This window comes from Neophocaena asiaeorientalis, unplaced genomic scaffold (assembly GCF_003031525.2).
Source record: "Neophocaena asiaeorientalis asiaeorientalis breed wild unplaced genomic scaffold, Neophocaena_asiaeorientalis_V1.1 scaffold162, whole genome shotgun sequence".
Classification (NCBI taxonomy): domain Eukaryota; kingdom Metazoa; phylum Chordata; class Mammalia; order Artiodactyla; family Phocoenidae; genus Neophocaena; species Neophocaena asiaeorientalis.
The window spans coordinates 3232985-3257336 of NW_020172637.1; the positions used below are offsets into that span (position 1 = coordinate 3232985).

At 36.2% G+C, this 24352-nt stretch overlaps 1 protein-coding gene across 5 annotated transcripts in view; it reads left to right on the plus strand.

Annotated features, from left to right (window-relative positions):
* REPS1 (RALBP1 associated Eps domain containing 1) overlaps positions 1–24352 on the plus strand; it is a 72455-nt gene that overhangs the window by 47781 nt on the left and 322 nt on the right. Inside the window, exons 9-19 of one of the 5 annotated variants that reach the window (XM_024739394.1) lie at positions 71–192; positions 3664–3744; positions 10173–10260; positions 11047–11148; positions 12894–12966; positions 14295–14413; positions 15244–15308; positions 17647–17832; positions 19002–19097; positions 20756–20904; positions 22015–22120. In XM_024739394.1, coding sequence (XP_024595162.1) covers positions 71–192; positions 3664–3744; positions 10173–10260; positions 11047–11148; positions 12894–12966; positions 14295–14413; positions 15244–15308; positions 17647–17832; positions 19002–19097; positions 20756–20904; positions 22015–22120 — 1187 coding nt within the window. Of the gene's footprint in view, positions 1–70; positions 193–3663; positions 3745–10172; positions 10261–11046; positions 11149–12893; positions 12967–14294; positions 14414–15225; positions 15309–17646; positions 17833–19001; positions 19098–20755; positions 20905–22014; positions 22121–24352 lie in introns of all 5 variants that reach the window. The other 4 variants (XM_024739395.1, XM_024739397.1, XM_024739398.1 and 1 more) reach the window with 4 other exon arrangements.

The window sequence follows — 24352 nt, forward strand, 5'->3', positions numbered from 1 at the left end:
GTTTTTATGAGTAAATATTCCTAAACTAAAATATATTGTTTATAGAGAATTTCTCTTTTTTAAATTGCAGACGTTGGGGATCAGCCAGGTGAGGTAGGTTATTCAGGCTCTCCTGCAGAAGCACCTCCAAGCAAGTCTCCATCTATGCCGTCACTAAACCAGACTTGGCCTGAGCTGAATCAGAGCAGTGAGGTTAGCAAAGCTTCCCTTTTCTCTCACTAACATTCACTTTTTTAAGGTAAGAAGTTCCGAGCAGGGTAATTTCAGCATATAGCTCTTTCAGCATGCGTGCATAGTTGAGGGACCATATCAAATGTGACTGTGATAGATATTTGTAATTATATGACTCTGAGGTTTTCAAAGTACTTTTTCATGTGTATATACTATCATTTAGTTTCCACCATTCATTCCTACTAAATCTCTGTGGGTTAGATGGGGCAGATGCATGAACTTAACAGCCGAAAGGGTAAATGTCTTGGACAAGAGATCTTACAGCCAGTAAGTGACAAGGGCTGAGATTTGAACACAGGTCCTTTGGACATTCAGTCAGCTAGCATACCTGCTGTGTCACACTGCCGTCTCATTCCTGTAAGCAAGGCCTGCGATAATAGATTTGGAATCTTAGCATTGGAAGTGATATGAGAAGCCACTAAACCAGCTTTCCACATGAAAAAAGTATTTTCTACATTCCAGGCTATTCATAGTAATTTATTTTATTTAATACAAAATGGAATGATTTAACCCTATTAAATGCAGTGGTTAAAGACCATGTTATATAAGACCAAGCCCAGCGTGGAAAACAGAATTTGAGAACCACCCTCCATTACTTTGGAACTCCATTATACAAAACAATAAAAGTAGGGCCACTATGATTAGAATAAGGGAAGAGGACCTGAGGCCCTGCCTCCACAAAGCACCCTCTGAGGCCCCTCTGTTAAATCTTCATGCTCTGTAGAACTTCAATTGAAAACCACTGCTCAGCCTGTTAGAGCACTTTTCTTTGTGAACAAGTTATATTTTTTTTCCTTACAGTCTTTTGTATCACTTTTAGATAGTGCTTGAAGCTTCTGTGCTTTCTGTGTCTTTTAAAGCCAGAAAAATACTGGGTTTAAGAGACACTAGTTAATTTTGGACAACTGAAAAACAAGAGAAGTAACTGGCAGGTTTAAAGTACTTTGCTGCTGCTTTATGACATAATCACAGATACCTGCTTCTGAGACATTATATCGTCATGCTGTCAGATATAAAACCATTTATATAAGTGTTTTTCTGGAGGGAAGATTTAAGCCTTGAAAGAATTTGCTAGTAGAGGCTTTATGGAGAATAGGCTCAGTGTTCTTGAAACCACTGTTCTTTGCTGCCTTTATTCATTTCTGTCATTTTTTTTAAAAAGCAGTATCAGATTAAAAGATTATTTTTACTGATATCTGTTCATAAATAAAAGCAACTCTTTCTAAAGCATGTCAGTTCAAAAGCCCATCTTCATTCCAAGTAAAACTCACATGTGATCATTAAAGACTAGCAATGGAAATCCCTTTCAAATCTGATTTAAGCAGTTGCATTTTCCCTTCTTAAATATTCTTACCAAGTTTCATTTTGTGGTGTTTGCTAATAAGGACATGAATGTCATAATTGGTTTTTTGCACTATGTGTGGAAAATCAAAATGTTACTAAAACTAACATTGATTTTTGACACATTTTAATAATATTTTTTTTAATTTACTTAGGATATGGAAATTATATTTTAATTTCTACCTCAAAGCACTAATATTCTTTCAACAAATATTTATTCAGCATTTGCAAATATGGATGAGGCACTTTAGGGGATAACACTAATAATAATCCGTAACACATATTGAGCACTTTTGATGTGCCCATTCTGTTCAAAAAGCTCTTTACATATATTAACTCTTTACATCCTTATAACAATCCTGTGACATAGGCATTATTAATCTCACGTTACAGATGGTACAACTGGAACACAGAGAGGTTAGATAACTTGCCTGAGGGTGTGCAGCGTAACTAGGATTCCAGTCGTCTGGTTCCAGAGCCTGTGCTCTTAACCATTATACTAAAGTTACAAAGATAAGAGTGTTTCTCTGCTCTCCAGCTAGCTTACATACAGTCTTGTAAAATCAAGTAAAATCTCATGCCACCAAATAGGTAGACAGATGTCTTCTTTTTGGAAAAAAGATTCTGCATCTAAACTTTTCTCCATAGTTAGATAATTAGGATTTTAAAAATTCCTTCTGTACCTATGCAACAATAATTATTGAAGAAACTAATTATATTAACAAATATTGGTAAGTCACTTCCCTGAAGTGATGTCCCTTGATAAAAGTGAATCACTGTGGATTTTCTTTATTCAGGAAACACGCTGAATGCATCTCTTATTTCTTAGTATATCTTAATTTTATGATTTTAAAACTAATCTTTAGGGAAAGCTGTTGAATGATTGCATTAGCCATTTCTGTAGATAATTTTTATAAATGTGTTCATTTGCTAACATTTAGTTTCTACATGTCTTCTCAAATTCAATATTACTATTTTAAATAGTAAGTCGAACTTTGAAGCATAAAAATGTATACTTTTCTATACTGAATTATAAAAAGAGGATTTTGGTTAATGGAGTAGGTGTGTCTGTGTGTAAACATTCATGTGTATATATTGTATATGTGCAGATGTTTTTCCTTCTTCAGAGTATAACTGGTAATTCTTAAGAATCAAATTTTAATGATAATTTTAATATGATTTTGATATAAAATCCTATACTGTTTATTACTAAGATCTTCAAATGGAATTTACTAAAATTAATAATCACTTATCACTCCACCTAATTTGAGGTATGATATTTGTGTACCTCTTTTAGAAGAGTAGTATTTCATATCAAAATACATCTTCTATATATAACACATACTCAGTTGCTTGATTTGCTCTCATTGTGGCCGCATTCTGATTTTTCTAGCATGGGGTTGGAGGTGGGTGCCTGATTGGCAGTTTTGTCTTGTGGTCTGGCATGGCCCTGTTCATAATGCTGATTACAGGGGTTGACTTGCTACAGATTGACATAAGCTCAAACTTACATTAATTCCAGAATTCTTTGCATTTTATCTCAATTATATTTTATTAAATATCTGTACATATGTACAGAATATGTGCACATACATAATAGAATCATCTTTCAGGGGTCGCACTGGCAAGTCGCACTGACTTGCTTTGTTTTGACCAAAACTTTGATACTCAGAATTCATTAGTACCACCAAATCAGTGCATTAACATTTGGATTTTAAAAGAAGGATTTGAAGTTATTCTTTCTCTAGTCAAGACAAACCCCTTTATATTTTTCTTTTGTCACCATTTATACCACTTAGACTCTGTTCCTTTATTGTGTTTTGAGTTGAATTCTGTAAGGCTTTGAATCTCTCCCATAGAGATTGCAATAAATTGTTACTGTACATTTGATCGTGAAGCTGCTCACTTTACAAGATGACCCAGCATAGATAGCGTAGAATGTTTATGGAAAAACAGAACTTACGGAATTTTGTCAGGCCTACGAAACACAACTTGCAGTGCAACCTCTGAATTACTTTGCTAAATCTTCTCCGGTGATCTTTTACTCCATCTTTCTCATCATGCTGACTTGTCTCTCCTCTGTCTGTTCAGCAGTGGGAGACATTTAGTGAACGCTCTTCAAGCTCACAAACTCTGACCCAATTTGATTCTAACATTGCACCAGCTGATCCTGTAAGTCAATCACTTAGCTTGCTTGTTTGAAATTAATTTTATTAACCCAAATTTTCATTCATTATGGTTTTTAGCTGATATGCATGATTCAGTGGAGTGCTTAGAGGGAAATGGTGGCAGGCTTTTCAATTTTTGTGTGTTTAATGGTGGAAAGAACTTTTTTTTTTTTACCATTCTTTGTATTTTCTAGTTATTTTAATGAGAGAAATCTATGTTTTTAAAATCTGATACGTGTGTCTAAAGGAGCATTTTGTGACAGTTGATTTAGTTGACCTTGTTTTCATTTGCTAATTGAGTGTATGTTTTATTAAACATATACTGCTTATTGCAGTGTAATGACAGTAAATACTATTTTATTTGTATGCTTACACATCATGTAACATGTGCTATGTATGTAAACATGCAGTGTCATCTTTTATTTTAACAGTCCAGATGGTACAGCTTTGACTTAATTAGTACGTTGAGTCCTGTTACAGGAGAATCAAGTTCAGCAAAACAATAGTGCTGTTGGTCAAAGATTCCAGTTGTGCAGAGGAGGCTCTGTCTTGTCTTCCTGTGGTTCACTGTGTTGCTTTGAAAATGCTACAAAGTTCACATCCTGATTTAAACAATAAATTCTGTCCCATAGATTGAACTTCATATATGCCCCACCCGTCCCTCAAGTTATTTGAAAACTTCTATACTGTAGCTGTTACAGTCTTCTCACTGTTCATTCCTGCTTTTTCTTTTATTTTTCATTGTTTCCTATAAAGAGAAGAACATGCTAATAAGTACCTTTCAAAAAGAAAAGAGGAAGTAAGTAGGAAGGGAAGAAGAGTGTAAAGGTAGGATTTTTAAAAGTGAATTCAGTGAAAAGAATTGGAGAAAGTGACACAAGGCATTCTTTCTAGATGTTTCTGACCAAAGATAGCCAGCATTTATTAATTAAATGTTAAAATAGTCTTGTTATTTAATATGGATTTGGGAGAAGTGGCATTTAAAGATAATAGTACCTCTTCAACATTTTAAATTAATGGCTCTTTGGTGTGTTTTATAATTTTAAAGAATTTATATCTGTTTGAAATACAGAGAATGCTGTTATATTGAATTCAAACATGATGTATGGAAGTGTTTTAAGTGTCTATTTTATAATCTATTCATTATTCAGGGGCCAATTAATATGTAGATTATCTGAGCCTTTGGCCTTCTCTTTCCTTACTACTTTGAGGACATTAATCTTTGCTTTTAGTCTCTGAAAAATGGGAGAGAAATAAAAAGGCAGCACTTAACAATTTTGACTGCTTATTAGCAGCAGTAATTAAAGTTTCTTGAGAAGTGACATGTGCTATAAGCTAAAAGAAAGTTTTACTTTAGCTCTGAGTTTCATTTCTCCATATTATTCTTATCTCCTACTTACAGAGTCAAGTTAATTTTATTTAAAGTACTTAATAAAAGTATTTTACAGGGAAGGATGTAGCAGTAGAGACTCTTTTATTCTCTAACCCTTAAGAGATATTCAGAGTAATAATTCATAGTATTATGATCTTTGTCAGGACAGAAAAGAACATTAAATATAAAAATCTAGAACTCAGAGGCAAACTAAATTGACTCATGACTGGCAGGAAATGCAGGGAAATAGTTGACTTAATAACAGTGATATTCTTGTAACTTTTTGGAAATAATATCCAAATTTGTGAATTCCAGCTCTAGTGTTTAAATGATATGGCATAATTCTTTCTTTTGTTATTTCTAGTATGGCAGGAGGCTCTAGGAAAGAAAGTTTTAAATGGTTAATTGACATTTTAAACTTGAGTTTAGGCCTCTAAATTTGATAAAGTTGGCAGTCTTAAATATTTATAATCTGGTACCTAGAAACATCTTTTTTCTTTTACGCTGGCAAACTATAATCTCACTGTAAACTTTCAATTAGTACAATGCCCTGCTTTCAGTGAGGGTCTGAGTTTCTTAACCTTCATTTAATTCTTACCTGACATGTTACCAGTCTACAGAACACAGCCTGTGGCCACATTCCCAAATGATCCTTTGCAAGGTTTATATAAATAAGGATTATAAGTAAGTAAATAAGGTCCATTCAGATTAGAAGAGACTCACATAGGAGAAAAAGAACACTACAGTTCTGATATGAATTTGACATACCTTACAGTGTCAGAAACACTTAATGGAATAATTTTTTAAAGCCAAATTTTGATAAGTAGATACTGCTCAATAAAGTTTGTCTGAGAAGGACTCCACACTGCTCTGTAGCACTTACAGACAGCCGTCACCCAGGGCAGTGACCTCACATGCAAACTGAGATGGTTAATTATTAGGCTCCCAGAATTGTTATGAAACTGAGTTTCTGATATCTCATTTCCAGCAACCTGATTACTTTTGTTGAACTGCTTATTCTGGTAGAATGTGTTTCCACCAGGAAATTCTAGACTGACGAGAAGTGCAGTGCACTGGTCTCTGCCGTGCCTTATCTCTGACCTTGAGTGCCGTAGAATGTTGGACTCACTCAGGGTAGGACAAGGGAGTTCATTTGATCACTGATTATGCCCAGCCAACTCAGTTGGTTTGGTGGAGCCCCCTTCCAGGTGCCTGTGTTATTCTCTAGGAATACCAAGATGTCAAAAACAAGTCCAGTCTTAAGTAGACCACAGCTTAATCATTATAAACTGATGGTTGTAATATAGCTGACTTTGATAATTATCATATGTACCCGTGAACAAAACTGTGGGCAGAGAACTGTGGGCTAACTCAGCCCAGTGTGTTTGGGCAAGTTTTCACAAAAGAGGGTATGTTTGTATGATGAGTTTCAAATGAAACCATGAATTGGCAGAAGTGGACAAGGGCATTGCAAGAAGAAGGTCACGAGCAGCAGGAATTCAGTGCAGTGAGAGTGCAGGGTAGACACGTATAGGGGAGTGATGGGGAGCTGAAGAGTGTGGCTGAAACCTGACTGGGAAGATCTTTGTTTCCTAGACCAAGGATCTGAACTTAACTGGGAGCTAACAAGAAGTACCATGATAAGATGGGGGCACCAAAGAGGTAGCTGGGGAAGATCGTTCAGGCAACAATGTGAAGGACTGATGGGATCAAGAGAGAGTGAACAAACACATGAAAGAATGCTCAACATCATTAATCATTAGAGAAATGCAAATCAAAACTACAATGAGGTATCATCTCACACCAGTCAGAATGGCCATCATCAAAAAATCTACAAACAAGAAATGCTGGAGAGGGTGTGGAGTAAAGGGAACACTCTTGCACTGCTGGTGGGAATGTAAATTGATACAGCCACTGTGGAGAACAGTATGGAGGTTCCTTAAAAAAAAACTACAAATAGAACTACCATATGACCTAGCAATCCCACTACTGGGCATATACCCTGAGAAAACCATAATTCAAAAAGAGTCATGTACCAAAATGTTCATTACAGCTCTATTTACAATAGCCCGGAGATGGAAACAACCTAAGTGCCCATCATCGGATGAATGGATAAAGAAGATGTGGCACATATATACAATGGAATATTACTCAGCCATAAAAAGAAATGAAATTGAGCTATTTGTAATGAGGTGGATAGACCTAGAGTCTGTCACACAGAGTGAAGTAAGTCAGAAAGACACATACCGTATGCTAACACATATATATGGAATTTAAGGGAAAAAAATGTCATGAAGAACCTAGGGGTAAGACAGGAATAAAGACACAGACCTACTAGAGAATGGACTTGAGGACACGGGGAGGGGCAAGGGTAAGCTGGGACGAAGTGAGAGAGTGGCATGGACATATATACACTACCAAACGTAAAATAGATAGCTAGTGGGAAGCAGCCTCATAGTACAGGGAGATCAGCTCGGTGCTTTGTGACCACCTAGAGGGGTGGGATAGGGAGGGTGGGAGGGAGATGAAAGAGGGAGGAGATACGGGGTTATGTGTATATGTATAGCTGGTTCACTTTGTTATAAAGGAGAAACTAACACACCATTGTAAAGCAATTATACTCCAATAAAGATGTAAAAAAAAAAGAGAGTGAGATGATGAGCACCTGAACGAAGTGACACAGGAATAGCAAGTAGACAGGGCTGGTTTCAGACAGACAGGATAGTAAGATTTAAGCCAAGTAGAAAATGTAGATATTTGAGCACAATAGAATATTCAGTAAAGTACGAAGATGTATAAAATCAAGTACCTAAATATATGATACAAATGTGCCATGAGTGTCTAGGAATGGGTTTCCTAAAGGCTTTGGGTGATTTGGATAGTTAGAAGAAAGTGAGCAGAGCTTGCCAGTCAGTCTCTTTACTTTTTTCTCTGTTTTTAAATATGGGGATGCTAATTTGGAGCAGAGAAAGTGTTACTTTGGCATCTTGTGCTCAGGACCCAGAGACTTACAGGCATTTATGGTTCTTCATCTGGGTGTTGAAATGCTTAAAGTCAAAGCTCTTTCTTCTCCTGCACATCACAGTCACAGACCGAGCTTCTGATCACTAGTCTGAGGTTGGGCCTGGTCATCTATGTTAAAGCTCTTCCAGGAATTGCCTTGTCCTACTAGTAGCAGGATCCACTGGATTAAAGCTGTTGCAGGCTCATAGCAACAATTAGTTATATGACTGAAGTATGCAATAGGAAATTGATTTGCTGGTACAGAAACTTAGGCAAATTATTTAGAGAATGAATAGAACATTCATGATTTTCTTTTTGGGGGGTCATTATTGTGACTTCCCTTTATTGTACTGGAAATATATGAAAAGGCTACATAATATATCTGTTACAAATTTTATAAATATGACTGTGTACATATACACAGAATATATATTAGATCAGTATTATGAGTTAAAGCATCTAATAAGTTTTCCTTGCTTGTTTTTTCTTAGTGTGCTTTGGGTTTGGAATAAGCATGAATCTATCATGCTTTCTCCTCTAATATTGCCTTAGAATGTTAAAATCTGATTCTCAGCAGTTATTTCTGCTATTAAAATTGTAAGTTAAGAAAATAGTAGTTATTCTTAAAGCCATGTTTTTCATAACCATAAACATAACAAACAACATCTTGAATGTATTGTTAATAATTTCCTGAGTATGACTCATTCTTATGTGAGAAATCTAAACTTTTATCCATCTATTATGTTTATGTTTTATAACTGTAACTTTAGAGTTGTAGGGGAAATGTTAGTTCAGGTTTATTAAGTAGTACATAACCCTGTCCAGAATCTCACTGGTGTAGGGACAGGAAATTACTGTAAATGGATTTATCTGTATAATTGCAGTAAAGAATTCATTTGTTATAAATGGGTTGAATTTAGAGATTATGCAAATAAGCCAAGGAGACCTGTCAAACAGGAGATGGTATGCTAGAACTTGCAGAGGTGTGGTGTTAATACTGTCACCAAAACAGTGTCCAACTTAAATTGAAAGGTCATTATCCTTCACACTAAATTATAAATTTAAACTCATTACTAGATATTTGAAATTTAAGGATCTCAAGTTCAGTCTTTAGCAGCAGCACATACAAAATATGAGCTAGTAGAAGGGGCTGAACTCCTGTAGGCATGTTTTTTAGCTGGTCTGTTGCTGTTAAGCCAAATGCTTGATCCCGTTCTAGTTCCTCCCCTGCACGTCTCAGCTCCCAGGGCCAGGCCTCCCTGGCTACCCAGATGCACCTTTCTCTCTTCCTTCCCTTTTGGAGAGGCTGCCATACATTGCCTTATACTCTTTTCAGAAGTTTATTCTGTCAGTTCCTTTACTCCTCTAACTAGACTTGCCGCTCATGCCTTATGTTGAGAATTATCAGATGTAATATAGTCATGAAAAAATTTAAGGAAAGTATTAATGTTACAGTAGGAGTGTTACTTATCCTAACTCTTAAAAAAATGGGTTCCTTTTGTGGAAGTTTTATGCATGAATTTTAAACAGTTCTGTAGAACTAATCTATAGAAAGTATGTATCATGCCTACTGTTACAATATGACAGGCACCTCATTAACTTTGTTTTATATATGAAAAAGTAAAGTGTCAAATTTTTTGAGTTTAGTGAAAATGAATTCAATCTTTTACTTAGTCTTTGGGTTCTCATGAAATAGTTCCTTTTAACCTCAAAGGTTCAGATTTGTATAATTTCATCAGATCATTTCACACTTTGCCTTTGAATATTGTCTTGAATTGTATTTTTATAAGATCAGTTTTCTTCTCAAATCTTTAATCACTCAAAGTTAAAATGTACTTTTTATAAAACAAATCAAATTATTAGGCGTATACAGAAAACTTGACTTTTTAAAATATAATTCTGGAACTTTTATTTAAAAAATTAATTTTCATGCTTGCCTTAGTGTGAATGAGGAACTCTGTCTACCGGTTTTTGAACTGTTTTTACTTTTGGTTATTTCAGGGTACCTGCTTGGCATTTTTAATACAAATTCTGTATTTCCTCCCATTTGTCTGTAGGATACTGCTATTGTTCATCCAGTTCCCATTCGTATGACTCCAAGCAAAATCCACATGCAGGAAATGGAACTTAAAAGGACTGGCAGTGGTAAGGAAGCTGTTGCTGGGTTGTGTCTTAGTTTAAGAGGTTATATTTTAGATTAGCATCAAACCAGAATACACAGGTAATCATTCTGAGTTCAGGTTTCTTTTGTTAATCGCTTATTTTTTTAACATAGTACTTTTTCTGCAATTATATTTGTACTGTGTGTGTGTGCTTGTATATTTTTTAAAATTTATATTACAGTTTTAAAAGCAAATTACTGAATTTAATTTATAAAGTTTTTAAATAAGGACGTTTGGAAAACGTGACTTTTCTGATACCCTGTGGGTTTTTATGATCATTCTTGTGAATTTACATTTAAAGTATGTTCAATTTTTAACTGAAGAGGTATATGTTAAAGTGAATCTTGACTTTGAAATAGTATATTTTGCTTTAACTCTTGAAGTTTCTCCTCATTTTAGATTAAATGTTTTAGTTAGGGTCTCTCACAGATAGATTTGTTTTCTATGTAAGTCAACAACATAAATTACTTATTTTACAGTCATTTGTGTGGTGTTTTATTTAACTTATTGCCCTACAGGGATAAAATTAACAAAGTATGAACATGCAGATTGACTTTTTCATTATAAAGTATCTTCTGTTGTGGCAGAAAACAAAATTCTATATAAACAGGTTTATGTTTGTCCTGTTAAATATTATTTTGTCTTACATTTCATGGATTTACTTGCTACTTCTTTGGAGTATTGAAACAAAGTCTTGTACTCTGAGGTTTATGAATTTATTAATTCAGATACCTATATCTTGTATTTTTACCTATTAATTCTCTCCTAGATCATACTAATCCCACTAGCCCATTACTTGTGAAAACATCTGACCTTTCAGAAGAAAATAAGATAAATTCATCAGTGAAATTTGCTTCTGGAAATACTGTAGGTAAGTGAAAGGTAGAATTACATCTTCCATTTGAGGTTTATTAAGTCTGGACTTAGAGTCTGAATAATTCAAATATATAACCATTTAATATTATCTTCACTGGATAATGCAGAGAACAGTCAGTCCTTTAAAACACCCTACCCTCTGTATGAATAAATGGTTGCCCATTGCCACTAAACCTTCTTCAAGGCAGGCCTCCTGTTTGCCATCCCTCTGAACTAGCCAGATTTTGTACATTGTCTCTTTCCCACTAGCTCCTTTCTTTCTGTCTCACAAGAAATTGTGTATATATTCATTCATTCAGCCAATGTTAATGGAATACTATGTGCCAGGCTCTGTTCTAGACGCAGGATTCAGCAGTAAACAAAACAAAACAAAAAAATCTTTGCCCTTTTGGAGTTTACATTCTGTAGGGAAGGTAACTGAAAAAAAGGACTCATATCTTAGGAGATAATTAACACTCTGGATAAAAATTAAGTTGTGAAAGGGGAGAGGTAGTGACATTTTAAATAAGGTGATCAAAGAAGGCCTTACAAAAGATGACATTTGAGTTAAGAGTTCAAACAGGGAAAGACCGTTTTAGGAAACAGTTATAACAATACAGGCAAGAGAAGATGATGGCTTGGCCTAGGGTGGTGGTAGCAGTAGAAGTGCTGAGAAGTGGTCTGATTCTGGTTAGATTTTGGTAGGAAAAGACCACAGGATTTGCTTGAATGTCAAGGGGTGGGGGTGGGCAGTCATGGGTGGTTCAAGGGATCTTAGCAACTGGGAATTGACAGAGTCTGTGATAGGAGAAGGTTTGTGTGGGGGGTGGGGGTGTCGGAGTTCAGGTTTGGACATGATAAGTTTGGGATGCCTATTAGAACATCCAAATGGAAATTCGTCAATTTTAGCATCCTTCTTGTACCAATTAAGTAAACTTCTCAGTGATTTGACAAGAAAAAGGAAAGGGATACATTTTGAAATGAAACTAAACCAAATAACCAGTCCCTTCAATTTATCACTCTTGAAAGGTATGAGTAGTATTTCTTCAAATTATCCCTAGAGTTTCTATTTTAAAACTTCTTTACTGTTTCACAACTCTTAGTCTCTTCTGGGATTCTCTTCTCCTTCATAAGACTTTGAGGAAATTGAAAATGATATTACCTCAGGTGAAAAATTGGTACCCTCTGGTTAATTTCATAAATTTTATTATTGTCTAAGCACATTTTATTCCCTTGTCAAATTTTTTAAAATTTTACATTAACAGTTTTTAAGTTAGCTTTTTTACTTAAGATATTTCTAATTTATTCTTTAAAAATGAATTTTTTCATTACAAAAGTTATTCACACTTGTAGAAATGTAATAAATAAAAATATGAAAATTACTTGTAATCTCACTATTCTGTGAGTGACCGTGATTAGCATTCCTTGTCAACCTTAATCCTCATTCTGTGCATGTTATATTCTTATATGAAATGAAACTGTAATATATGTACTGTTTTCTATCCTCCTTCCATGTAACTTATTTTGAATATTTCTCTGTTATTAAATAATAACTTTTTTAGATTGTAACTTGTTCGCTGTGCATAGTATTGTGTTGTGTAAATAGTCCATGATTTATTTGATTTATATCTAATTTTTTACAGTTAGTAATACTATGATGAAATGTTAACGTGTTAGCCAATCTTTGAATATCTCTGATTTGAAACAATAATTCAGTTATATAAATGATTATTATTAAATAGGATATATCCCATTTATCAGCAGATGGTTACAGTAGTTCAGACTCTTTTACTTCGGATCCAGAACAGATTGGGAACAATGTAGCTCATCAAAGGTTAGTGTTTCTGTCAATAAAAAGCATAATTAAAATATCTTGTTATCGTTTTAATATTTAAAATTATTTAAAACCAAGTATAAGTTAGTTTTCTCTATTCTTCAGTTCTGCACTTCTCTAAAGGCTGTTAGGTTACCTACTGATTTATGTAAAAGGGAAATGATTTTGATTCTTTCCAACTTTAATAGGAAAACAAAAGGAACCGTTATGTCTTCATGGTATTCTGTGGAAGGTTTAAAATGAGCTGATAATTTCTTGGCAGTAGTGGTTGAATACAGTCCTTTTTGTAGCTCATCAGTGAGAGTCTATTTAAGTAAGAAATGTGCAGATTTCCTTTCATAGCCTTATGGGCAAGTACCAAAAGAATTCAGTGTTTTAAAATGTCATCTGGAAGCACAGCCCAGTGTTGGACTACCTACCCACCCTGAAGATCTGCATTATATATATAACGTCTCAGGCACAAACAAAAAAAGGTGTGGGGTAGGGTGAGGGTAGCAAGGGCTCTGTCTACAAGGGCTTCACCGTCCACTCAGAACTGTGCACAGGACAGAAGCATCTTTCTCCCCCGCTTTTCACGCATTGTAAGAGCCTTTTGCCACACTCCTGGAGGATATATGGAGAGAGTGGTAATGTAGAATCTCTGAAGAGCTCACACAGTCAAAAGGCTGCCTTTTCATATATCTTAGAGTTCTCAGCCAGTTTGGATTTTAGTCTACTTTTTATTCCTAATAGTGAGGATCAGATTGCTAAAGTCCATGAGACTCTTTTCAGAATACATAGAAGACTTTGGTGGCCAGTAAGTGAATCTCGAGAGAGGGTTGAGCATGAGGATAAATAATCACCTCTAAAATGAGAGGGCCTGTGGTAACACAGGAATGGGCATCTCACATAGTGGAGCCACATTCTACCTCCGCTTACCAAACTTTAAATAAGTTGAAAGCTAACCATATCTGAAAGTAGAGTTTCTCTTTTTTGAAAATAGCTTTTCAGACTAATATTATCTTTAAATGAATGGAAAAACATTACACTAGGTTAGAAGTCTACCTTGAATTCATGTTAATAACTAACTTTCTTTTTAAATTTTTTGAAATTTTGTTGAATGGATAATTATACTTTATAAAGAAGATTCTTTGCTATATTAAATAACTACTTGTGAGTGCACATAATAAACAGCACTGTTTGTTCATTGTAATACTCGTCTGTCCTCTGGAGAAAATGTCTCACCAGTAAGATCCTTTGCTGCTTAGCTGAGTTTGAATGCTTAAGAAGAAAAAAGAAAAGCTCCAATGTCGGTAGCATGACCAATTGTAACGGGGCGAATTTTGCAGGTCTCATTCAGGAATGTCGCCTGATAACACTGCACCACCACCTCCCCCTCCAAGGCCTCAGCCCTCTCATTCTAGATCGTCGTCTTTAGATATGAATCGGACCTTTTCAGTCACCACAGGTAGGGGTTAGAGAACCATAATATATATTAAATATATTAAGCTAAAGATACACAATATTTTCTCTTATTTTTTGATATTTATATGAAGAAAAATTTTGAATTGAAAAAGTATCAAATGAGAGGGAATTTTTTTTCTTAATGACTACCTAAATTGAGTTCAAATGATAACGATGGGAACCAGAGAGATGCCACAAGAGATTTTAAAAGAACCATGTGGAGGTATCAAGGAGGTAAAGCTAATAGGTCTTAAATTACATGACAAAAGAGAAAGAAGAGTCATAACTTACTCAAAGGTTTCAGTTTTTATATGACCGGTCGTATTGTTATCACGCTGGTGGAAATAGAAAAGTTAGGACGGAGGGTGATGATGTTCTGTTTTTGATATTATGTGTTTGAAATGATGAGAAAAAAGAGAAATAATCAACAGGCCAATTGGACTTGTGGATTAGGGAAGATTGATGTATTATTTGAGAATCATTTACATAGAATTAATAGACTGAAGTGTTAAATGAGAGAAAATTTGGAAGTCTTCATATTTGATAGCTAAAGAGCAATCAGAAATATGGGAAGAAAACCAAGAATGTATAGTGTTACGGAAATAGGGAGGAGCAAGACAAGAGTGCCTCATGCAGCAGAGCAAGAGAGATGAGGTCTGAGAAGAGGCCATGAGGCCTGACCACATCTAGACAGCTTTACAAGTTATATGTGGCTTCCAGTACCATATGTGGTATTGGAAATCTTTTATCATTTGATTGCATTCATTCAGCCTGTCTGTTCTATTAGCAAAGTAATTATATATTTACAAAAAGAAGACTTGTGTGTTCATACAGGACAGCAACAGGCTGGAGTTGTTGCCCAACCTCCTGCAGTGCCTCCAAGACCACAGCCCTCACAGGTAATTCTCCTAGGTATTCACTACTAAGCATCAGTTTTTATAGTCCCCTTAGTCAACTTGTCTGTTAGGTCTTTGATTCTATTCTAGAATTATTCTGAAGATCAGGAATTACATAATTGTCATTCTTAATGTGCACTTATTAATAATTCAGGGAAGGGGACTTCCCTGCTGACGCAGTGGTTAAGAATCCACCTGCCAATGCAGGGGACACAGGTTCAAGCCCCGGTCCAGGAAGATCCCACATGCTGCGGAGCACCTAAGCCCGTGCGCCACAACTACTGAAGCCTGTGCGACTAGAGCCCGTGCTCCGCAACACGAGAAGCCACCGCAATAAGGAGCCCGCACACCACAATGAAGAGTAGCCCCTGCCCACTGCAACTAGAGAAAGCCCGAGCGTAGCAACAAAGACACAACGCAGCCAAAAATAAATAAATACATTTATTAAAAAAATAATAATTCAGGGAAGCTAGGTCTTATTTTAGAAGATAAGGATTCCAATAATGATTTATTTTTTGAAAGAAGCTCAGAAGTGAACCAAGTGATAATGTCTTGACAAAGGAGGGTTTAGAGGAAAGAGCCATGGACTGGGAGATACGAGGTGTCCATGTTATGTCCTGGATCTAACAGTGACTCAGAGTAACCTCCCTGCATCTCCCTGGATTTGTTACTGCGTCAGTGAAGGAAGTGTCAGATGACTTCTGCAACCCTCCTGCCAGGTCGAAGTTGTTTGCATCTGCATAAAACTGTTGTGTTCCAGGATAGATTCTGGAATATAGCTTAGTTTTATGTGACTGACTGGCTACCTTTTACATGAATGAGTTCGGTTGATTTTTCTGAGTTAGATTCTTATAATGAAGTTGCTTATTTGCAGTTAAAAAGATGGTTTCCTAATCATCAAAGACACTGAAATTTGAATATTCCAGTATTTATTTTATCTAAAGTGCCAACAAAAATGCTTTTACTGTGTTAAGCTGTGAAACCCAGTGAGTTGGTCTCTTTGACTCAAGAACCAGTCTAGTGCAAAAGACAGAACTGTAAACAACAATTATAATAAAAGTGCTGCAGTAGACATATTTATAAAATACTTCGGCACAGCTTTTCTAGCTGGTAAAGTCAGGGATCACATTGAAAAGGTCTAAGTAAAATGAAGTAAGTTAGACTTAAGCAGAGACTTGAAAGATAAAATGGTATTTCTTGGGGAGAGGGCATTACAACCAGAAGGAATGGCATAGAGGTGTAAGGTGAGTCTGGCATATTCTTCAAGGAAAAACCATTGAGTTCAGTACAACTAGAGTCATGGGAAAGGAAATTAAAGAGGTGGAAAAGGGGCAGAGCATCTCCTATGTCATACTAAGAAGGTGGAATTTTTCTTATAGGATATAGAGAATTTTTAAAGGGACTTTTTAAAAAGACTTCAGATTTATTCCTGTAGCATCCTGTACTTACTTCCCTTGTCATAAAACTCCTCACACAGTATTTTAAACCCTTGTTTATTTATCTCTTGTCCTGCACTAGGCTTTATTAGGGGATGGGCCTTACTTGTTTATTCGCTATTATATCCATAGTGCTTGGCCAAAAGCAGATACTCAATAAATTTATTTCTCAATTGAAGACTTTAGAAGATTTGATCTGGCAAAGGAGTGGAGGACAAATTGAAGAAACGTGCACTGGAGTGTCAGAGAGTAGCTAGAGCACGGGTTTTCACACTTTAAAAATAACAATCTTTGGGCTTCCCTGGTGGCACAGTGGTTGAGAGTCCGCCTGCCGATGCAGGGGATGCGGGTTCGTGCCCCGGTCCGGGAAGATCCCACATGCCGTGGAGCGGCTGGGCCCGTGAGCCATGGCCGCTGAGCCTGCGCGTCCAGAGCCTGTGCTCCGCAACGGGAGAAGCCACAACAGTGAGAGGCCCGCGTACCGCAAAAAAAAAAAAAAAAATTAAAAAAAATTTTCTTTAGAAACAAATGGAACATTAAAAAAAAATAGCTTTTTTAAAGAATGAACAATTATGCAGTAGCCCGATTAAGAAAAAAATAGATGCATGGGGAGAATCAGAGATTAGGGCCAGAACTTCCCCTCTCCTGTGATGCCCTTTCTTTGCAATAAGAATTTTGTAGAAGTATCTTTTTTATTGGAGGTTTGTCATCTTAATTTTTTTAGTGTCTTAGCATTTCACTTAAGGTATTTTAGAGCTAAATGTTACTGTACCTCACCTCCCTGAATTTTCAGCTAGTAAAAAGAGCATCCTTATAATAAATTTTCAGAGAAAAAGAAGGCTACTCTCTGACACTGATAACACCAATAAAATGTCTGTTCCTCTATATCCTAAACCCTCATATAGGCTGCTGGTCCCGTCGTGCATCGCCCGGTGGATGCCGATGGCCTAATAACTCACACTAGTACCTCACCTCAGCAGATACCAGAACAACCAAATTTTGCAGATTTCAGCCAATTTGAAGTATTTGCTGCATCAAATGTAAATGAAGAACAAGATGATGAAGCCGAGAAGCATCCAGAGGTCTTGCCGGTCAGTTTTCAAGGGCTTATCTAATTTTCTGCTGGGAATCTTCTCATATCATGCTCAGAGGAACCCCTAAAAGAGCAAATAATAGAAGGGACATCAGCGAGTAAAATATCTGCTGCTTCTTCTTTTAGAGGATTTATATTCCCTAGGTCAGTGCTTCTCAATTTCTTATTGGCCTCAGATACCTGCTGGTTGCATAAAATGCTTAATAAGAATCAAAATCTGGGTGAGGGGTAGCTGTCACATGAAAAGACACAAACACAACCATCTGGTCTTGGCTAAAACACTGTTCTGGGAGTTGTACCTTAATGCTAAACATCTCGTGTGAGTTGGTGAATATTTCTGTATAATAAGAGGCTATGGTTACCATAGCTACACTCAGTTTGTATGAGACTAAGTCACTTTATGGGGGGTTGCATCTTACTGCTAAGCATTTGATTGTGTGATTTGGTGGAGATTGTATGAGAGGAAGTCACGTTAGTTAGACTTAACAGACTACAGGATGTCGAAATTTAATCTTTGCAGACAGTGTTCTGGGAGACTCTTTAGTTCTAGCAGCAAGAACTTCTCTAGGGATCCCTGTCTTCGCTAAGTGTAAATGTGGAGTTGGAGGGAACAGGGGAATTCTGAAGTCCATTCTGATTGTTTCAGTTTATACTGATCTTCTGTTAACATATCCAAAAATCTGATTGTTTGACTGGCGTAATTTAGACAAAGTGTTCTTATAGGTCTGAACCATGGAAAGTTTTCTACTAGCCACTTCTTCAATCCTGCAACTTTCTGTCTGGCCTGGGGCTACTAGGGAAATGGGCTGCACCTCCAGGAAGGCAGGGTGGGCCTAAGGGGAGTGCAGGTGTGTACAGGGTACTGGTACTTACTCGCCTGGAATGGACGCTTCCCCTCCCCCAACCAAAGAACTTCCCAGACAGTGCTGCACCCTCAGCCGCCCCCACCCCCTCAGAGATTTATTACCTCCCCTCTCTGCCCTTTAGTAGTAGAGAATGATCATTTTATAAGGTATTCTCAAATTCCCTCTCATCTTCATCTCACGTTTCTTATTGTTAGAATGAATATTTTATAAACATTTAACTCTCTGATTTGTTACATGTATATTTATTCATATATGTATATTACTTATATATAATTTGTGATAATAATATATTCATCTCTAGGTTGAAAAAGCTTCTGATCCTGCAAGTTCTCTTCGAGTTGCCAAAACAGATAGTAAAATTGAAGAAAAGACAGCTGCTAGCGCTCCCGCCAATGTGGTATACAGAAGTCTTTTTAAATATTGATCATTTTATGCATATGAAAAGTTATATGAGATAATTTGAAAATCTTAGAAATAAAGTTCGAGATGATCTAACTCATTCCACTGCCTTTAACTGTAATATGCCTAGTCCATCTCAGAACACAGTCCACCTAGAGATAGAGATGATAGCCTATCATTTGTATTAATGCATGCCACAGGTTCTCAAATCTTATGTGCTTATTACAGTCTTTCAAACATATAAAGTAGAACTTCCTTATTTGTCATATTCAGTTTCTCTTATTGCAGTTATGAGTATAATAGGGAAAAATTATCAACCCTTTAAGGTTAATGTTATACTCTGTGCTCTTTTTCTTTAACTGTCTTAGGAATGATTTTTTTTCCCAAAAATTTATTATGAAAAATTTTAAACATACAGAAAGGTTGAAAGAATTTTACATTGTATATTAGTAAACCCACACCTTGATTATACCATTAGTATTTACTGTACTTTTTCTTCCAGTGTTATTGAGATGTAATTGACACACAACACTGTATAAGTTTAAGGAGTACAGCATAAAGATGTGACTTACTTACGTCATGAAATGACTGTCACAATATGTTTAGTGAATGGTCTTCATTTCACATAAATACAAAATTAAAGAAATAGAAAATATATATTTTTCCTTGTGTTAATATACTTGCTTTATATCTCCATCCTTCTCTCTAACTATATCAGTCCTTCTTATCTGTTGCTTGCATTTCAAAGTAAATTACAGATATCAGGACACTTCCCCTTGAGAAAAAAATTTTGGTAACTTTTTCTTGTCATCATTAAGACATTCCCAGTAGTCATGAAAACAGTGAGTGTTTCTGAAAGTGCTTAAATTCTACTTTCTGGACACTTTAATTTTTACTACATTTAGTAGTTCTGTGATTTTTTTAATAGTGAATTTTATTTTTGTCAGTTAATGGCAATAAATTAAAAATAGCACTTAACCAAAGAGATGGCATTTGGCTCTTGTTTTTATTTATTAACAGGTCAAATCAGGTTGTGGTAAATACCAGAATACCATATTTGATTCTGCTGAGGACACATTCACAGTTACCAATAAAATGTCCACTCATTTTCAAAAACTATAATTATTGTGCATCTTAGTTATGGATTTTTAAAGAATTACCTAGTTTTCCACTTCTTTATAAATTGTTTTATTCATTAAGATAATATGTCTTAGGATTTTTGAGTAGGAAAGCCTATGGAGATAATGGATGCATATTTCTGGAGACTCCCTTTTATAGTTATTGAACAGGTATATATCGAGTGTATCATATTTATGTTAAAACTGAATATGATAGCTTTGAGTCACAGAATTCGGGCCTCAAGGAGCTTATTATGTCACCCTATAAAAAAATTTGTCTAGTAAGTACATTTACAATTGTAGTGTCACTAGGAACGTTCTTTCCCATTGCAATTTAAGTCAGTTGTTGCCACAAATATATAAATTGTTTCAAAGTAGGACAGGTGACTCTTAATTTTTGGAGAATGAATGGCTTAACAAAACCATATGATGTTGGCAAAGTGCTAACTGTGAATGTCTTCAAGAAATTATGAATGGAATTCATAATTATCATTATGATATAATCATAATCATTATGAATGGAATTCTTGTCTCCTAGAGCAAAGGCACAACACCTCTTGCTCCACCACCTAAACCTGTTCGAAGGAGATTAAAATCAGAAGATGAATTAAGGCCAGAAGTTGATGAACATACACAAAAGACAGGTGTCCTAGCTGCTGTTCTTGCATCACAACCTTCTATTCCTAGGTAATCAAAGCCATTCCTAAACACATGTAACTACTAGAAACAAAAAGCACAGCAATTAAAAATATCAAACTGAAAGGAATTATGGTCAGACTAGTCCTGTAGGTGAGCGTAGGCTTTCAGTGCTCCTCTTTGAGAGTCTTCTCATTTTTGAGCGGGTAGAATATTCTTCCCACTTTTTTCCCTTCTATTATTAAGTTCAATTCCAATTCCATTTTTACACTCTATTGCAAATCCTGGAGCAGACTTTAAAAATTATAGTGCAGAGGGACTTCTGTGCTGGCGCAGTGGTTAAGAATGCGCCTGCCAACGCGGAGGACACGAGTTCAATCCCTGGTCTGGGAAGATCCCACATGCCGCGGAGCAGCTAACCCCGTGCGCCACAACTACTGAGCCTTCGCTCTAGAGCCGCGAGCCACAACTACTGAAGCCTGCGTACGTAGAGCCTGTGGTCCGCAATAGGGGAAGCCACTGCACTGAGAAGCCCATGCACCACAACGAAGTGTAGCCCCCGCTCACTGCAAGCAGAGAAAGCCCAGGCACAGCAACGAAGACCCAACGCAGCCAAAAATAAAATATAATAAATTTTTTTTTTTAAATCTTAACCTTTAAAAAAAATTACAGTGCACAGTAACACTGATGTTTTAACTGTGGTAGCTCTAGACCAGGGATTGGCAGACAAGGGCTCTGGGCCAGTCAGCCCACGGCCTGTTTTTGTAAGGCCCAGGAGCTAAGAATGGGCTTTTACATTTTTGTAAAAGAGAGGAGAAAAAGAAAAGATACCAAAAAAAGAAGAACATTCAGCACAAATGGTATGGCCCGCAAAGCTTAAAATACTTAACTGTCTGACCATTTACAGAAAAAGTTTGCTGATGCTTGCTCTAGACTGACTTAAACTCAGGTGATTGTACAGAATAATCATTAAAACAACAACTACAATAATTAAGCCTCTGAAGCTTAGATACTTTTGGTGGAGCATTAAAACTGAGCAAGTGAGGTTGAGCTATGCTAACAAGGCAAAGATGCTTCCTCTGCGTTCTGGGTTTAGAGATCAGGGAAGAATGGAGAGAATTTAAAGATAAAAAATGAAGGTAATTTTTTTTATCTTCTCAGGTCTGTTGGAAAAGATAAGAAAGCTATTCAGGCGTCAATTAGACGCAATAAGGAAACCAACACAGTTTTGGCCAGATTGAATAGTGAATTGCAGCAACAATTAAAGGTAATGTAGTTTCTGAATCTTTATTTGGGAAGTTCCATGGACTCAGAGCCTCTTAGTGTTGAACTGGAACTTGGAGGAGATCCAGCAATTCTTAGCTAGTATGAAACTTTACACATAGCAAGAGAAGTGTAGATCTGAAGTGTTTTATATGCCTTTGAGTCCTTTAATAGTAAAAAGAATTTCCTGTACCCTATTCTGGTATGATTGCCTTATCCTACATGTATATAAGGCATCATATTCCTAAAATGTTTAACTTTCATAATGAGACCCAAGAGCAGAAATGTTGTGACCTCGGATACCTCCAGTATCGCATGTGTGGCTCTCTACACTCTAATTCTAAAATGATTTGAGTATTGTTAATTTACCCTTTTATCAAAGACAACTCAGATTCTATTAAAATGACTTAAACAGGTCTAAAGATGAGGGATGGGGGCAATTTAGATCATCTCTAAAGTAGAAAAGACAAGCCTTAAATAGAAATGGTCCTTAGCGCCAGTGTGTACTCCTGTCATCTGTACTTGAGAGGAATGAGTTTGTTTTTCTTACTACTAACCATGATTTCTTTGAATCCCTACAAAAAAAGCTAACAGCCAGAATCATTTATGACTCATCAACATTATTAAGCATTCATGTCTTACAAACCAGTGGTTCTCAAACCTTAATGTATATATGCTTAATTAGGGGTCATGTTAAAATGAAAATTTTGATTTATATCAGGTATGGAGTGGGACCTGAGAATTCTGCAATTTCTAATAAGCTTCCAGGTGCTGAAGTTGCTGCTGGACTTTTGGCTCCACTTTGAGTAGCAAGGTTGTAAACCACAAGGATGAGGAAAGAGTCCATTGAAATGTAAAATGAATACAGAGTTATTGAGTCCCATAACATTCTTTTCATATTCCTTATGTAGCCTTTATCACATTGTCCATATCTATGGCACATTTGTCTCTCTGTCCTAGTAAAACTGAACTTGTTGAGGGTAAACCATAATCATTTCTGTTTAGGGTGACCATATAATGTTCAAACCAAGGTACATTTTTTTTTTCTGGCTGCGTCGGTCTTAGTTGCAGCACGCAGAACCTTTTGTAGCAGCGTGCGGGTACTTCGCTTTGTTGTGGTGCACAGACTTCTCTAGTTGTAGCATGTGGGCTCCAGAGCGCATGGGCTCTGTAGTTGTGGCACGTGGGCTCTCTAGTTGCGGCACACGGGCTTAATTGCCCCGCAGCATGTGGGATCTTAGTTTCCCAACCAGGGATCGAACCGGTGTCCCCTGCACTGCAAGACGGAGTCTTAACCACTGGACCACCAGGGAAGTCCCCAAACCAAGGTACTTTTGAGAGAAAAGAGAGAGATGTGTTAATAGGCCAGGACATCAGAGATAAACTGAGACTGTCCTAGATAGATTTGTAGCTATCTTGTCTCTGTCCCCAAAACCTCGCACATGTTAGGCATTTGATAAATGTATGTTAAAGGAATAATATTCTTGTATAACTCTCTGATCAAAGAAGATATTCATAGCTGTTCTATGATTATGAATTTGGTCCACTGTAAAGGAAGAATGTAAAACTCATGACAAGCTTGCTAGTACCATACCTCGAAGATGAAAGTTTTATTAATGCATGATTTTCTGAAGAACTAAGGAAAATCATAGCAACATGTATATAGGAGCTATTTTAAAAATCACTTTTCTCATTATCTCTGAGGACAGAAAATAGGAAGTATGGTACCAAATAGGAAGAGGTCATCCTGGTTAAAACACTATTCTATTAGTATGATAGAGAAAAAGAAAAAAGGAAAATGGATGAATTAGAAGTTGTGGGCTATCTGAAAAGTCTGCTCAAAATCAACAGTAATTAGAAATTCTGATTACAAAATACATTTATTCATTGTGAAACTGAAACTCAAAAGGTGGTTCAGGAGTTGTTATGACCAGATGTAATCACCAGGGGAAAGAATCTGTGTTAACTGATTCATCTACGGTTACTACAGGGGTAGGCGTTATGCAAAATTCATGCATCAGTAACTATCATTTGCAAATATTGGCTTTTCTGATAATGAAACAAAAAACATTTTATTACCCTGACTTAAGAAATAAAGATTTAATTAAGATCACATTTTAACATTACATACATATAAAGAAACTACATTTCTAAAGTAAAATATCCTTTTAAAATATGAAGTTGTCCTTCCTCTTCTTAACAAATTTAAATTGTTTTACTGAATGCAGAGCTGTTG